Source organism: Leiobunum rupestre, chromosome 11 (genome assembly GCF_980474605.1).
Source record: "Leiobunum rupestre chromosome 11, qqLeiRupe1.1.hap1, whole genome shotgun sequence".
Taxonomy (NCBI): domain Eukaryota; kingdom Metazoa; phylum Arthropoda; class Arachnida; order Opiliones; family Sclerosomatidae; genus Leiobunum; species Leiobunum rupestre.
In genome coordinates, this window is record NC_143394.1 from 30842443 (window position 1) to 30857673 (window position 15231).

General features: G+C 35.1%; 3 protein-coding genes across 5 annotated transcripts; 1 reads left to right on the forward strand and 2 right to left on the reverse strand.

Annotated features, from left to right (window-relative positions):
• Window positions 1-2722: 2722 nt before the first annotated feature.
• On the reverse strand, window positions 2723-10634 carry Nedd4 (E3 ubiquitin-protein ligase Nedd4). 2 transcript variants are annotated; one of them, XM_090163912.1, is made up of 23 exons: window positions 10525-10634; window positions 9590-9691; window positions 9426-9504; window positions 9272-9351; window positions 9138-9164; window positions 8967-9048; window positions 8850-8888; window positions 8664-8717; window positions 8491-8597; window positions 8317-8416; window positions 8054-8256; window positions 7861-7990; window positions 7767-7796; window positions 7512-7562; window positions 7161-7449; window positions 6662-6720; window positions 6307-6602; window positions 6118-6239; window positions 5990-6060; window positions 5757-5926; window positions 5472-5700; window positions 5241-5410; window positions 2723-4272 (listed from the first exon to the last, which is right to left on the reverse strand). In XM_090163912.1, the coding sequence occupies exons 3-23, from the start codon at window positions 9489-9491 to the stop codon at window positions 4170-4172; spliced, it is 2478 nt and encodes an 825-aa protein (XP_090020038.1). In that variant the 5' UTR covers window positions 9492-9504; window positions 9590-9691; window positions 10525-10634; the 3' UTR covers window positions 2723-4169. The 2 variants fall into 2 exon arrangements, with proteins under 2 accessions (XP_090020038.1, XP_090020039.1); XM_090163913.1 differs by lacking the exon at window positions 9138-9164 and having other exon boundaries at window positions 2724-4272.
• Window positions 10635-10777: 143 nt separating this feature from the next.
• Window positions 10778-12064, forward strand: LOC149922248 (cytoplasmic dynein 1 light intermediate chain 2-like). Its single transcript, XM_090162272.1, has one exon. It carries the CDS (start codon window positions 10778-10780, stop codon window positions 12062-12064), a length of 1287 nt encoding a protein of 428 aa, XP_090018398.1.
• Window positions 12065-12228: 164 nt separating this feature from the next.
• Hat1 (histone acetyltransferase 1) lies at window positions 12229-14957 on the reverse strand. 2 transcript variants are annotated; one of them, XM_090163914.1, is made up of 11 exons: window positions 14842-14957; window positions 14516-14587; window positions 14371-14443; window positions 14184-14307; window positions 13973-14120; window positions 13755-13911; window positions 13583-13687; window positions 13416-13522; window positions 13196-13347; window positions 12507-12623; window positions 12229-12452 (listed from the first exon to the last, which is right to left on the reverse strand). In XM_090163914.1, the coding sequence occupies exons 1-11, from the start codon at window positions 14849-14851 to the stop codon at window positions 12276-12278; spliced, it is 1242 nt and encodes a 413-aa protein (XP_090020040.1). In that variant the 5' UTR covers window positions 14852-14957; the 3' UTR covers window positions 12229-12275. The 2 variants fall into 2 exon arrangements, with proteins under 2 accessions (XP_090020040.1, XP_090020041.1); XM_090163915.1 differs by lacking the exon at window positions 14842-14957 and adding an exon at window positions 14672-14691.
• Window positions 14958-15231: the final 274 nt, after the last annotated feature.

Consider the following 15231-nt stretch of genomic DNA (forward strand, 5'->3'; position numbering starts at 1 on the left):
TCCTAGGATTGTTACCGTTGTTTTCAATTTTTGCGTCTCTCGGCTTGAAACGGGCGCTTCCTTCCGGCCGAAGGGCGGCGCTGATGCTTGCATTTTTTTGTCAGGTTTTCGGCGGAGTTTCGCATCTCTATATAACTGCCAGGATCTCTGATCTGACGCAAGAGCAACCACATTGGTTATATCTACTTCATGTTTTTCAAAAGCATCAAAAAGTTTATCGGCAGAACAATCTTCGGCGTCTAACTTAATTAGTTCTAACAGTTCCGTTTTGGCACGACCTGTTTAACATCGACATATCTCACTAAGACGCAAAGATTTTTATTTTCGGATATATCAGTGCTCTCATCCAATAATATCGAAAATCGAGTCTGTCGAAGGGTTTCTACAGTCTTTTCAGTTTGTGTTTTAGAATCGCAGCACATTTTGTACGACCTAACGTAATTTTTTGAGCAATTTTAGAGTCACCGAACGAATTTTTAAGAACTGGAACTAAATTATCAACAACATGTAAAGGCGCATTGTGTTCCACGAAAAACTGGGTTAGTTTAAGTTCTGCGGATTTTACCAAATCATATCTTGCTCTAATTTCTCTGACTTCTTCATACACGAAAACAGGCTTCGATTATTAGGAACACATTTGGCGCTTTGTATGTGTTTAACCGTTTTCGCATGCCTCTCCAATTCATTTTATCCGCAGGTTATTTTCATATTGCAAGCTGTGCAAAGTGCTATGGTGGGTTCATTTTTTATGGCTTGTAACCAACCTCTACAAATATCCATTTCGAGCCAGCTGCCCTGGAAAAGCCTCGCAGTGCTAACCACTAAGCCACCCTACTACCTATGCCAGATTGCCAGTGCTGAGCCGCTGTTTCTAATCAAAGAGTGCTAGTAGGAAGAGGCTACTATTGTGGCTGTGCCATCTTGTTACTTTTATTTTAGTATAGTAAGCCGCGCGTAGACTCCGTAACTTTGTCCATATGTTTCAGCAACGGTTCAGCAACGCTACGTCACACCGGAAATGAAAAAAAGCGTACAGTAGAAAACCGGTTCCGAAATCCGGCAACGTTTAATTTTTTGCAAGCTAGCTACTGAACGTAGCCGTAGCCCAAGTGAGAAAGAGTTGAGAAACAAAATTTGTTATAACGTTTTATATTTAGGAGCACTCCAGGAGCGCTCAGAGGACTCCAATGGAAAACGCCATAAAATGCTAAGAGAGCTCTTGGTCACGTGCCTTCCTCGGTGTCTGCTAGGTGTCAATTCCTTGTTTTATGTTAGGCTTAGACGCCCCGAAATTTATCTAGACCTTTATATACATTTCCATAAGTGGTATTACTCTAAGTACCCAAGACGCGCTGTTCTCTGGGACATGTTCGCCCCCTTTTCGTGACGTCAGCACGTGAGGTGGTTCAGGGGGCTGTTGCGAGCGCGAAAAATCCTCGAGAGAATCGAAGAGAGAACGATTTGAATTTTATTTCTGGTAGTGGCGCCCACTAGTGTGCCAAACGGGAATTAACGGGGCGGAGGGTTAGGCAGGGTTAGGTCGTTTCTGTTGTATAGAAGATTTTGGGGGAAAGAATATTCAAAACTAACCCCCTTTCCGTGAATCGAGCCGAGCCTCGGGAATCGAGAGGAAACTCGAGAGACATTCGTTTTTTTCTTCCCCTTCGGTTTTCTAGTAACCAAGCACTTAAGCGTAAGCCTACCGCGGCAATGGTTAGCATTCATTTTAGTAGCAGGTATAGATAGTACTATTTTAGAGAGAGATAGTTTGGCACACGGACAAGCATGGCCCCCATAGAACCCGTTCGAAGTTGGGTACTTAGAGTAATACCACTTATGACATTTCTTATATCTATGGTAGCCGTGGTCAATGACACCCGGGGTACGTTCAGCAGCGCTCATCGGACTCACCGATTAGTAATCGCTGACATCGGTTTCCTACTGTACGCTTTTTAGCGTTTCCGGTTTTGTCATCGGCTGGGAGAGTCGGGTTTTCCGATGACTGACGTCATTACTGACGTAAAACTACTATAAATGCTACGCCATTTTAAAAAAACACTGATGACTGAATAAAAGCGTTCAGCAACTTACGACGTCATTATGACGAAAAAGCTCATCGGTTGAAAATATCAAATCCATCGGGTTTTTTTTCCGTTGACTGTTACTGAACGGACACCCCAGTTTGCTTTGTGGTCATCATGGCTTTGCATTATAAAATATAACTGTAATTAGCATTGCCTACACATTTTGTAATTATTTGAACTAAGTGACACACATGGGCTACGTTCAGCAGCAGTCAACGGAAAAAAACCCGATGGATTTGATATTTTCCACCGATGAGCTTTTTCGTCATAATGACGTCGTAAGTTGCTGAACGCTTTTATTCAGTCATCGGTGTTTTTTAAAATGCCGTAGCTTTTATAGTAGTTTTACGTCAGAAATGACGTCAGTCATCGGAAAAACCGACTCTTCCAGCCGATGACTTCGGTGAGTAACCGATGACTATCGTGACGTCAAAACCGGAAACGCGACACAGCATACAGTAGGAAACCGATGTCACCGATTACTAATCGGTGAATACGATGAGCTCTGCTGAACGTACCCATGAATTGCAGTTAAAAGTGGAGATGAAATTCCTTCAAGAGTTCCCTGGAGCAGAAAATTAAAAATGCTAATAAATTATTATCTGTCAAAATATTATGAAATCTGATTTTAATTATAGAGATATCTGATATATACAATAAAGGAATGTTTTTTTTTAAATATATACAGGTTAATATTTCAAAATTCACCATTTGATTTAAAGGAATAGGTATTTCCGTAGAATACGAATAAGTACCTAGAGCATATGTTTTCATTCACAATCAAAGTTAATGTACAGTCAGTAAAAGCGTTAAGCAAGTGTTTACATTAATTATATATGGTAAATTAAAGTCCTTACCCGCAACAATGTTTTTACCATAACTGTACACCAATCGTTTTCACAAATCAACCTTATCCTCTTAAAACAAGGTTAAACAGTACCAAAATAGTACACAGTTAAAAACTTTAAACCCATAACAAGTTCATAAATAAATTTATTTAATATTAACTTAAAAGATAATTTTGTTGTGCCATAACTAAAATAAAAATATATAAAAGATCTGACTCTATGTAATTGGCACCATGAAATTAATTTTTACAATAACCTTCAATTTATATTTTACGTAAAATTAATAAATTTAGATTAATAGAATACCGTATGCAAATATCGTAAAAATTTTCCCCCATATTACAGTATACTTTACCAGACTTCAATATGTATTAAAAACCCTTGGCTCTAGCTAATTTACTTCGGTAATAAGTTTAAGAGGCAAAACGTTTTGAATTAATTATCCTAAGCTGCTGTATGGTTGAGGAAAATGTTTTTGAATTGAAAATGCGTAATACCTAAGTTTACCTATGTCACTTCAGACTTAAAAAAGCGATTACAAAGGCACTCTCATTCACCACTTCCCCTTTTCAGTCAGTTCCTTTGACAAAAATGTTTTAAGTAATCAATTTACTACAGTCAAAAGTAGTATAAGACCCAAAAGTGTGTCAGAACGGTATAGTAGTTAATGAGTTTGTCGCAAAGCAAAAAGGGGAAACGAAGTGGGTCGGAAAGTACGTCATCAAACTCGAGGTACACCAGGGCCACCGAGCGAGTCGTTTTAGAACGTATGTCTACAGGCGAGTAAATCGAAGAGAGAAAATCACGCCAGACTATAGACTAAATATAGTGTTTCTAGTACTATTCCAACTAGTACGTTATGTAGTCTATAGTGCAAATAGGTCTTACTAGAAATTTTAATATGCGCGACGGTACAGATGACACACTTTTGGGTCTTATGCTACAGTGTATATAATAAATAAACAGTGAATATTGTGAATTAAAACAGGTATTAAGGTTTTAAAAAGTGAAATCTTAAAATCGCCTCCACTGACTGTTGAATTATATATGGATAATAGAAACTGTTTTATTTCTTAGATAAATAAAGGTATTGCGCTATATTCAAGTTCAAAATCTTTCATTAGTTGCCAAAAACAATTAAGTATCCCCATTACGTTTAAAAACTAAGCTTTTACATTCCTTTGGTACATTATTTATATTTATATATACTTTCAATTTTTTTTAACATTATTATTTACTAATCAACTCCACCAAAAGATTCAGATCCTTCAATGGCTTTCATTAACTTATCCCTTAAATCTTGATAACTTTCATACGGTGGTAGGTCGATTCTGTTAAAGCTAGAAAAGTGTTTTTTGTTAATTATACTTCAACCTTAAAATATTTTCTCAAATCAACTCAATTTAAACAAAATTAAGTTTTTTTCTAAATCTTTTTGCAATAAATAAAAAGAGGAAACGCAAAAGTTTAACCATTTTTACACCTAAAGTAATAGGTTGGAGGTTGCACAATGGACCTAAGGTCGAAGTGCACGGCTTTCCACCCCTTTCGATGATGATAATAATAATAATAATAACTCCAGAGTCCCATTAATATTATTATTATTGAGTGGGGAGAAGGACGAGAGATATGCCCATTCGTGCGAGAGCACCTCTTTCGCTCTCCACCTGGAGGGGCTTGAGATAAACTCATTAGCCTGCCTTTGGCCATCCATTTCAAGCCAAAGTTTGAGTTGACGGTCAGTCATAGAATTTGAGATAAAGCAGTGCACTATGCTAGAGGGGATAGTAAAGGCAGGTTCAAGATCAAAGAATCCAGCCTCTGCCCCTTTCTTGGCCAAAACATCAACCTTCTCATTACCCTAGATCCCCCAGATGGCCAGGAACCCAATAGAGCTGAACATTGTTGGTGGCTAGCTCAGAGAGGAGATTCAAACAGCAATGGACCAGTGAAGAAAAATCTTAAACTGTTTGAGGGCCTTGAGGGCTGCTTGACTACAACACAGAAGCAAACTTGGCAATATCAGCCTGAAAAAAGCTAGCATAGACACCGATGCTTTCATAAAAACCGAGATTGCTAGTAAGACAATACATTCCCGAGCCTGTGCCAGAATGAATCTTAGACCCATGATGATTTCTCCTCTGGCTCCAAGGGTTTTGTGATTAGCCATAGCTAAGGCTAAAACCGCTTAGGGTCAACTTATAACTGACAAATAAGGTAATACCTTGGCACTTCCTCTTTTATAATAAAACCAAACTAAGCTAAGCTGGATATATCACAACCAAATTTGAACAAAAAAGATACTTACCATGTATGTGATCGCGGTAAATTACTAGGAGAGCCCCATTTCTCAATAGTAAATAGTTGGGGTCCATTACTTCCGTACAATTCCTTAAAACCATTCATGGGCACCCGTGATGTTCCAGTGACAAATTGCAATAGCCGAGATCTCATTTCATTACTAAATGATAAAACAACCTGCAAAAAGCAGAGTTTAATTTGATGAAAAAGTCAAAGTACTTCATAAAATGCAACATACCCTCCAAAACCACTGAATGACAATATGGTTCGGATGATAGCCTCCTTTATAAACTGTATTCTGTTTCCAATCTCTAACATCTATTTTTCCTATTCCACACATGAGCAATTCGAGTTCATTTTCATCGAAAACTTTTATAAGGTGTAAAGGAACCATGTCATTAAAACCTTCTAAGAACGCATTCATTTGAGGCTGAACCCGAGACACAAAACGCCACTGAATCACTAATCTGCGTAAATAATGCAGGTTAAGAATAGAATAGCAACATTTGTAAAATAAACCTACTCTATATATTCCATTTTGTTTTCCTGGGTCACAGAAACATTTGCACCATCTTCTTTGAGATCTCTTTGTTGCATCTGGCCAAAAAAATCTTCATCCACAGAAAATCGTAGATCTAAATCAGCCGGATCATTCTCCATTATCCACAGCAATGAATGATAATACTCAAAATCCTATAAAAAATAAGTTTATTGTTTAATGTCTTATTAGTGACTTTTCATAAACAGTATACATACCACAGACTCCATGTCTCGCAAAACAATAGCTTTACTTAACATCATCTTGTAAAATGGTCGGATAAAAAAGGCTGAAATGTAAAATTAGGTTAAGCAAGTTCAGAACACAAAACTTAATTAAAATTTACCATCCAGTAATTTGCCATGATAAACAGCCATGCCAGCTACACGTCCAATAAATTTGAAGTAGGACAAGTGGTCTTCGTTGCACATACCAGAAGCAGGATTAATTTGAAGAGTATAATTATCTCTGTGGAAAAAAATTGTAATTTTTAGGTAGGTAATTTTAAGGAACTGAATGTAATTGAAAGACTTACACTGCCGAATATTCAAATAATCCGTAATAAGGGTTAAACATTTCTCTCGAAAGTAAGAAAAACCATTCACGGGACGCACCACCATAGTCTAATACTTCCTCTCCTTCAAATTCTACCCACAACTTGGTCTTCAACACATCAATACGCGGAACATTTAAGATAATACGGAAAGAGTCTTCCAATATATTAGCGCGATTTATTTTGATCTCAAATTTGTTTGCTACATTGGCCGGTTTAGGTAATTTGGACTTCAAATACTCGTACTTTCTACGGTAATCCCTCGAATATGGCACAGCCTAAAAGAGAAATGATTACTCTTCAAAAATCCACATTTTCCTAAGTTAATGATTATTACTGGTCCAGCTATGTTTGGATTGTTAAGCCTAGGATCTTCCCATTGAGTTGTTCTCGTATCTAATTTGGTAAGATAGAAAAAGAGGGGTTATATAAGTCTTATATGGTTCTAAAAATAAGAAAATCACAGTTTGGGATCATATACCCTGACCTATAACATATTCTGCTCTAGGGAGGAAATATCTGGAGAACTAACTCGGGATTGAGCGGATTTTTCTTATTCTATCCTTCATGTTGGCTTTTTTTTCATGTAAGCCACATCAAAACTTTTTTAAAACGAATTAGCAATGTTTTTTTGCTTTTGTATTATGCATTGACTTAAAGCGAAATTTACTTATTTTTGGTGACCATTTATAGTTTTCAGCATAGTATTAGACATTAATTTAAAATAAAGAATATTTTTTTATGGTTTCACTGCGTATCATGACTTATTTTTGAGAAAGTGGCTTTACCCGAAATATGGTGCCTAAATAAAGCGTGTCAAAATTTAAAAAACCTACTATGATCAATGAAAAATATCCGGCCATCCGTATGGACTCTTTCCTCCCAACCTTCAGGTAATGGACCTAAGTCATCCACACTGTTTGGCTGAGGTTTATTTGCAACATTCTCTTGGTTTGGAACGGAACTAGGTTTCCCAGTACGTGGGTCAACCCACGTAGTGGTTTTTGTAGTGTGATCTATGAAGAACATTCTTCCATTCGGAGCGACTTGTTGCGTCCAGCCAGCAGGTAGCCCTTCGGATGATATTTGAACATTTGCTATTTGCTCTGGTAAATTTAGACTAGCCTAGTGATAAATGAACGTTTGTAGTTAGAATTGAAGTTTTTAAAATATTAGAAAATATTTACCTCCGATTCTCTCCTTTCGTGAAGAGTTTCACATCTTTGAATATTCATTATCTAAATGGCATATAATTCTTAGTATAATCGCACCAGTTAACATATATAAGAAACTGTAAAAATATCCAAACACCACAGCCACAATGCTAAAATAAAGGAAACTTCGCAGTCTGTCGTTATGTAATAGTAGTAAAGCAGCTTCATAATAATATATAGAGCAATAGATGGTTAAAATTAAGCTAGCTAAGAACAAACGGGGCCTACATCAACTGATTCGTCGCTCCTAGAAGGCTCCTGAATAATTTTATATAACCTTCATTATTAATACTCATAACTAACTAAATTTATGGGGAATTACATGGTTCAGTGTTTCTTCATTGTCATGAACTTCATTTTCACTTTGATCCATACTAATGTGAACCCGTCTACGAAATTCCCTGGCAGAATCCAAACTACGTTGTTGAGCGTGATCATCGAGTATGTTTGCTCTTTTAAGAAATAAATCAAATATAAATTAAAGATTTTGAGCCAAGTTTAACAAGGATACGTACAAAGTCGGTCGCTCCCATTGGGTTGTTCTTGAAATATGGTTAACATAATACGTTCGACCATTTGCATCCTGTTTCTCTTCCCAGCCCGGTGGTAATGCAGTTGTGGTGGTTGTAGCTGTATTAGCGGGAACCAAAACAGTAGGGGCTGGTGTTTCTTCACGAACCCCATTGTTAGTTGAATTATCTACCATCTCCCAACCCACCTGATGGCAATAAAGACAAATTATTATATATTATTATAAGTATAAAACTAATGGATTTACTTCAGATTCATTATGCGATGTAGTCTCATCAGAATCAGTATCTTCAGCTGGTAAATATCCATGATAGATCTGCAAATGACCTTTAACTCTTGATCTTGCGCTAATGTGATTAATTTAAATTATTCTTAATATAAAGCTTTATTAATGAAAAAAAACAAAAGCTTTACTACTAACCTCCTTGGTCTTAGAATGTAAAATTTGTCTGTTATGGTTCGACCTGGCTTTTCAGATTGAATTGGTTGAAGTGGGAGTTCAATCATTCCCAGAAAATCATCTCTTGTCTATCAAAAAAAAAAAAAAAGAGTATGAATCATAATTTGTCATATTACTTAAATTTAAAATCATACCAATCTATTTTCATCAAACACTTCCATCACAATTTTGTGCATATCAGGTTTTACCTATTAAAGCAATGTTTTTTCTAATTAGTAATTGCCAAAACAAAAGAATTTTTTTAATATTTTAATCTAAACTACTAATTAAAAATCACTTTTAGCCTGGGATTAAATCTCAAACTATTTAAAAAGGTTTACCCTAAATATAAACTCTTCATTCCACTGCGGATCTAGAGTCTAAAATGAAAAATAAATTTTAGACTAGAAGTAACTTAACTTAAACATAATTGTAGATGTTGGTATATAAAAACTTGCCTTTTTCTTGGTTGTTGTATAAACTGCATCAATAACAGTATCATTTTCTTTATTCAATAAATCTATCCTTACATAGGGATCACTGCCAAAGAAAAATTTATTCAAATCTTCCGATCACCTTAAAAAGTGCTGAGACTTTATAGTGACAAATAGTTTATTTGGCTTCCATACTTGTTAGTAATTATTCCAGGCTTAAATCTAGGATCAAACGTTTTCTTTTTTTTAAATAAGCAAATTGGGAAAAATGCGCAACAACCTAGCTACGGATCAAATCGAAAAAACACATGCCCAAAACAACGTCTTACCTGGCTCCAAATATGTCCTTTTTAGCTAATTTATGTCCAGCTACAATGCGAATCCTTAATAGACGGCATGGTTCATTATCCTTTACGTGGACAGTTAAAATGGTCAAGAGAAAACAGGCTCAGCTGATTTAATTAAAATATAAAAATGTCTTGCCTGAGTTTCATTCTCTATTGTCGTACGACCTTCCACATATCCATGAATAGTTACAGGATCAGCCATATAGGCCTAGAATCTATATTCCCAAAAGTTTAATCACTGATAGCTACAATTAAAATTTTTTGTGAAAATAGAAGTATACTAAAATATTACTACTATACTTTGTACAAATAAACAGAGGATCTTTTAAACACAACTCAACAACTCTTTGGTGTTAAAACAGCTCAGGCCAGATCACATCTCACTTGTTTTACAGCCTTCAACTGAAAAATGAATTATGAAATGATAGAAATTGGTGATTTTTTAATAACTTTTTAAAAATTAGTAATAAAGTCATAAATAAAAATGAAAGTCAATATAATATTACAGCATTTATGCTGTTCATATCTATCTAATTGAAGGTTAATGGCTTAACCTACTAGTATATATAAAAAAAAACGAGTGAAAAACTGTATAATTTTCTAAAATCTCAATGTAAATAGACCACTTACCTAATCAGTATCACTGTTGTTTTGCAACTACTATTAGGGGAATTTTTCTTTACCAAGGCTATGTAAAATCAATGCAAAATGTCTCATGAAATTTTTATTCCATGCTTTAGTATGCAAACTGATAGGTAAAATGGTCCAGTAAATTTCACACGCACTTTTTTATTTTGAGTTAATAGAGTTACTTTCAAATTGAAAAAGAATTCTGTCTAACATACTAACATAGGTCCCTCACCATTATGATATCATAACAGTCTAGACTAACATCATTGCATATTTCCTAGATCACATGCAACTTAAATATTACATAATATTACAGTAAATCAAGAACATATATTCAGTGTATATCAAAAGAAATCCTTTGTTAAGAAATTGCTTTAGTCATTTCCAAAGGTCTAAATACCTGTAAACTCAAACTGTTAACTGTAAAGGAATTTCGGAAAACGCCATGAAGAATAACGCCTAAAGAGATCCCAAGGCTTACATAAGAATAAATCGAAGGATTTGTGTAGTTAACTAAGTTATAGCTAACGTAAGAAGTATAAGAGTTTTACAATAAATTAAAAATATACGTATATATAAAGGTATGTTAATACTGAATTTTATACCTTGCAAAATTAATGATTGTAGTTATAATTCCAAGGTAAAATTTTGTTGAGAAGGGGAAGAACCGTAAAAACGACAGCGCCTACAACCAGGTTTACAACAACTCTTTAGCAGCACAGCAGAGCTGCCACACATGATACATCGTGCCCCTAGCGGACAAGTTGCAATGTACAGCCGCCAAATTTCAAAGGTATATAAAGGAAAGTAATGGAGAGTTACTTTTAATTTTCTAACGGCGTTTCAAAGGATAACAATATGGCTCATGCTGAAGACGAAAAAATTTGGTGTTCTATAATGGAACAAGTTGGGGAAAGTTACCGAAGCAAAACTGAACTATCTAACAAGGTGCTACTGGTTCTTGGCGATTCCAAAAGTGGAAAGAAAAGTTTAATCCAAAAATTTTCCAATGACGAACCAAATTCCACAAAAGAGTATGGTTTATACTACCGAACCATGCGAGTTAAAGATGAAAAGAGGGATGAAAATAGTCAATTAAATGTCTGGATCATGGATGGAGACTTATCTTTCAAGCCTCTTTTAAAATTTCCTTTGAATAAGGAATCGTTTCCACTCTGCACTGTTATTCTTGTAGCGTCAATGGATCATCCATGGCATATCTTGGAATCTCTAAACAAATGGTTTACAGTTTTGGATGAGCATATACAGAGTCTTGAAATCAGCGATCAAGATTTCCATCAACATCAGAAAAGAATCCTTTTCAAATTCAGACATTACCTAGATCCGGAACACCAGATAGAGGCATCCCTCAAGTCAAATCTGAAAACTATGACGCCACTTGGAGTTAATACCTTAAAAAAAAATCTTGGTCTGGACATTATAGTAGTCATTACAAAATCCGATTACGTAACCAAGCTAGAAACTGATCAACATTTCAAAGAGGATCATTTTGATTCTATACAAGTGGAGGTACGAAAATTCTGTCTTCAGTGTGGAGCAGCCTTAATTTACACATCAGTCAAAGAAAACCAAAACTGCCATTTGCTACATGAATATTTCTTGCACAAGATTTATGGCTTCAAATTTGAGAAATCAGTTATGCTTTATAACCGTGATAAGCTTTTTATTCCATCAGGATGGGACCACGAGAAAAATATCAAAGAGTGGCAAGAAAGCTCCCAAGCTCCATTGCCTGATTACGACTTGGAACACGCGATATTGACCCAAAGAGAAAATTATCATTTAGTGGAACCGTTGGTAGAAGCGGAAGATGATCAAGAATTTCTCTCAAGAATGAATGAAAACCTCAAATTGCCACTAGATCCTTACGAAGCCAAGAAATTTGATGTCAGAATTCCAATTCCTGAAACTCCATCCAGGAAGAACCCTTTACTCAAAACACATCTGGAAAAAAGTGATACAACGCTTAAGCATTTTTTCACTGGCTTAATTGATCGCAAAAGTTCTCCAGGAATGCGTAGTACTCCAACATCAAAATCAGTCACTAATCAAGGACAACTGACTCCCACAGTCCGAAAAGAAACTGTGAAAGCCAAACTGAGGAACCTAGAGAGATCATCCTAGCTCCAATTTTCCACATCATGTTTAATAAATTTAGTAATTGTTAATTTTTTTTGCTCTTAGCTCTTAATTGAACTGTTAATCTTGTTTATAAATTTTTTGTTCATGTTACTCTAATCTTGATATTTCAAGGACCTTGTTATTTTTTATTAAGAAATATATAAATATTGACAAAACACAGACAATTCTTTATTAAAAACAAAAAAAAAGTACATTAACTTCTGGGGGCTGCCGCTAATCTTTCCAAAGTATGTCGGTACTCATCTTCCAGATCCCGATACTGCTTCTCTAGTTGCTCAAAACGTTGCTCGCGACCTTCATTTTGCATCATTTTCGTAAATTCTTCCACACTTAAAGTGTGTTCCAGCTTAGCTAAATCATTCTTTTGCCTCTGTAATTTCAATCAATCAATTTTTGATTATACTTAAATTTTTAAAACCCATACTTGATAAGGAGCATTCAAACGATTTTTCACATCAAGACGATAGGCTTTATACGCTTGTTTATTTCTGGTATCCGTCGCTTTAAGACGCAAAATTTCATAAACTCTACGTGCTTGCTTCTAAAACCATTTTAATAAGTTAATATAAAACATTCAGTAGCAATAGGCCTTTCTATAAATATTCGCTTGCTGAATTTGTTTTTATGTAGCTCATTCGTCACAAAATACGTAAAGTTCAGGGGTACATTCAGTAACAGTCAAAGGAAAAAAACTCGGGATGGTTTTGTATTTTCAACCGATGAGCTTTTTCGTCATAATGACGTCGTAATTTGTTGAATGCTTTTATTCAGTCATTGGTATTTTTTAAAAATGGCATTGAATTTATAGTAGTTTCATGTCAGTCATTGGAAAGAGTCGCCCTTCCATACAATGACTACAGTGAGCAGCCATTGACCATCGTCATATCAAAAATGGAAACGTGAGAAAGCGTACATTAGGAAACCGATGTCAGCGATTACTAATCGATGAGTCCGATGAGCGCTGCGGAACGTACCCCAGTTTATGCTTAAAAACAGGGTGCCCCATTGAATTTACTCATGTCTTCGTAAAACGTCATCGATACGTCACCTGTGACTCAGCAGCAACATCAAAACAAGAAGGCCAATGTTACTTTATAGAAAGAAATTTCATACTTTATTCATTTTAAGCTTTAACAATGCCTCTTGCTTCATTTCTTCACTAAAACCTTTCAATAATTTGGACGGTTGAAATGAAGGTAATTTTGAGCAGTTCTTAGCATCCACAAAGTCTCTTAAATTTGAGAAATTCTCAGAAGGATCTTCCACTAAATGTGTGTACAGAAACAGGTAAAATTATTACTCTTTAAGTTAATATTTACAGTTCATTTCTCACCTGTAATATCAATAGTGTCTAAGTCTTTAATATACCACTTATAAATAGTTTGTAATAACTCAGCTCCCAAACCACGTTTTTGAAAAGGAGGTAGTATCAACATTTGACTGAAAAATTAAACAAACGTAAAAGAGGAAAATGTTATAAACTCAAGTGTAGATAAGAACCTTATTCGGGGTCTCTGTTTGGCAGGATACGCGTAGTAACGATACACAGTGGTATAACCAACAAAAGCATATCTCAAACAGCCATCTTCTTCATATTTCTCGTAACTGAAATCATATGCCTTGTTTAATAAATTTTACCAATATGCAGCCAAAATAAGTTTACAAAACTTACACAATAAAGAAATCCCATCTATCATCATCTACATCAATGTAAGAAGCTGCATCAATAAACCACATAATAAATGTTTGCATACGCTCGTGGTATTTGGTAAAATTTTGACAACTCGTGTCACATTTGTATATTTCAAAAGTACGCTTCAAATCTCCTTCTAGATAATAATTAAATGGTACTTAATGATAATTTAGTGCATTTTTACTCAATTCCCAAACCTTCTTTGAGTGCTACATCTACACTATGCAGTTTTTCACCAAATGGTCGGAAGCTAGACTCTTTCTTCAACAAGGAAACAAATGTATCGATATTGGTTTCAAACCCTCCTAAATACTTTTCACCAATAATTTTCATTATATCATCAGGCTATCAAAAAATTTTTGCTCAAAATTCTAGATAAAAGAGATAAATTTAATAATTGATACATACTTTAACACCACCACTTTTTTCTTCAGTTATTTTGTCAGTGTAAGAAACTGAAAGGTACGTATTTAACTGAGCCGCAGTGTTATACAGCATTATTTTAAGATTTCTATACCCAAATATGCTTTCCCTAAAATATCCATGGAGTTAATAATGAACCAAATGATAATTACCCGATTACTGGGTAATTTACCCATCACCAAAGAACTGATGTGTAAATTCTGGATAAAATTCAATGTCATCATGTAAATCTTCTTCGTGAGAAACTGAAAAATTACTTCCCTTTAGTATTTACATACCAATGACTCAGTAAAAAGCCTGTCAATTTAATGGCTTACCTAATTTCATTGTAATCGCAGAATTTGCGGAGCAAACGTAGGCATCTAGACTGCCTCGTGACAACGACATTCCTGGAACACCAAAAGTTTTATAATCAACATGAATATTTAGAAAAAAACTATTGGATAACAACAATTTAACTTAAAGATAAACACTTTAAATGAGGAGAACAAAGAATATAAATCTTTGGCGGGAATTTGCGAAAAAAAAAATCAGCATGGGCCTTGGTTAAAACTCTTTATAAAATATAATGCTATTATGTGGGAGACAGGTGAAATTTAAAATAAACTTAAACTATTTCTAATATAATATCAAACATAATTACCGTCGGCCATTAAAAATTAAAAGTTGGAAATTTATATCGAAATTCAAATCATTCAAAAGGAGAAAAAAGAATTACTCGGTTTTGTCGTCTGCTAAATTAAATATAGGTTAAATTCATTGAGTTGGGAATATTAATCTAGAGGTCCAATCGAAACGCCGGATTTTAGTATTTCGCGAAACAAGTTTAAAAAAAATAAGAATACTGTCGTCAGCTCCCAAATGGCGAGAAAACGTTATTAATCTACCCGTGGCGCCGTCTATCTCTCGATGGTTCGTTCAAATAAGACGTGTTTTCTGGCAAAAAGATTTTGTTTTTCAAAAATAATGGATGACGCCTCGGGTCATATGATAACGTTTTCTCGTCATTTTAGAGGAGACGACACATTCGTTA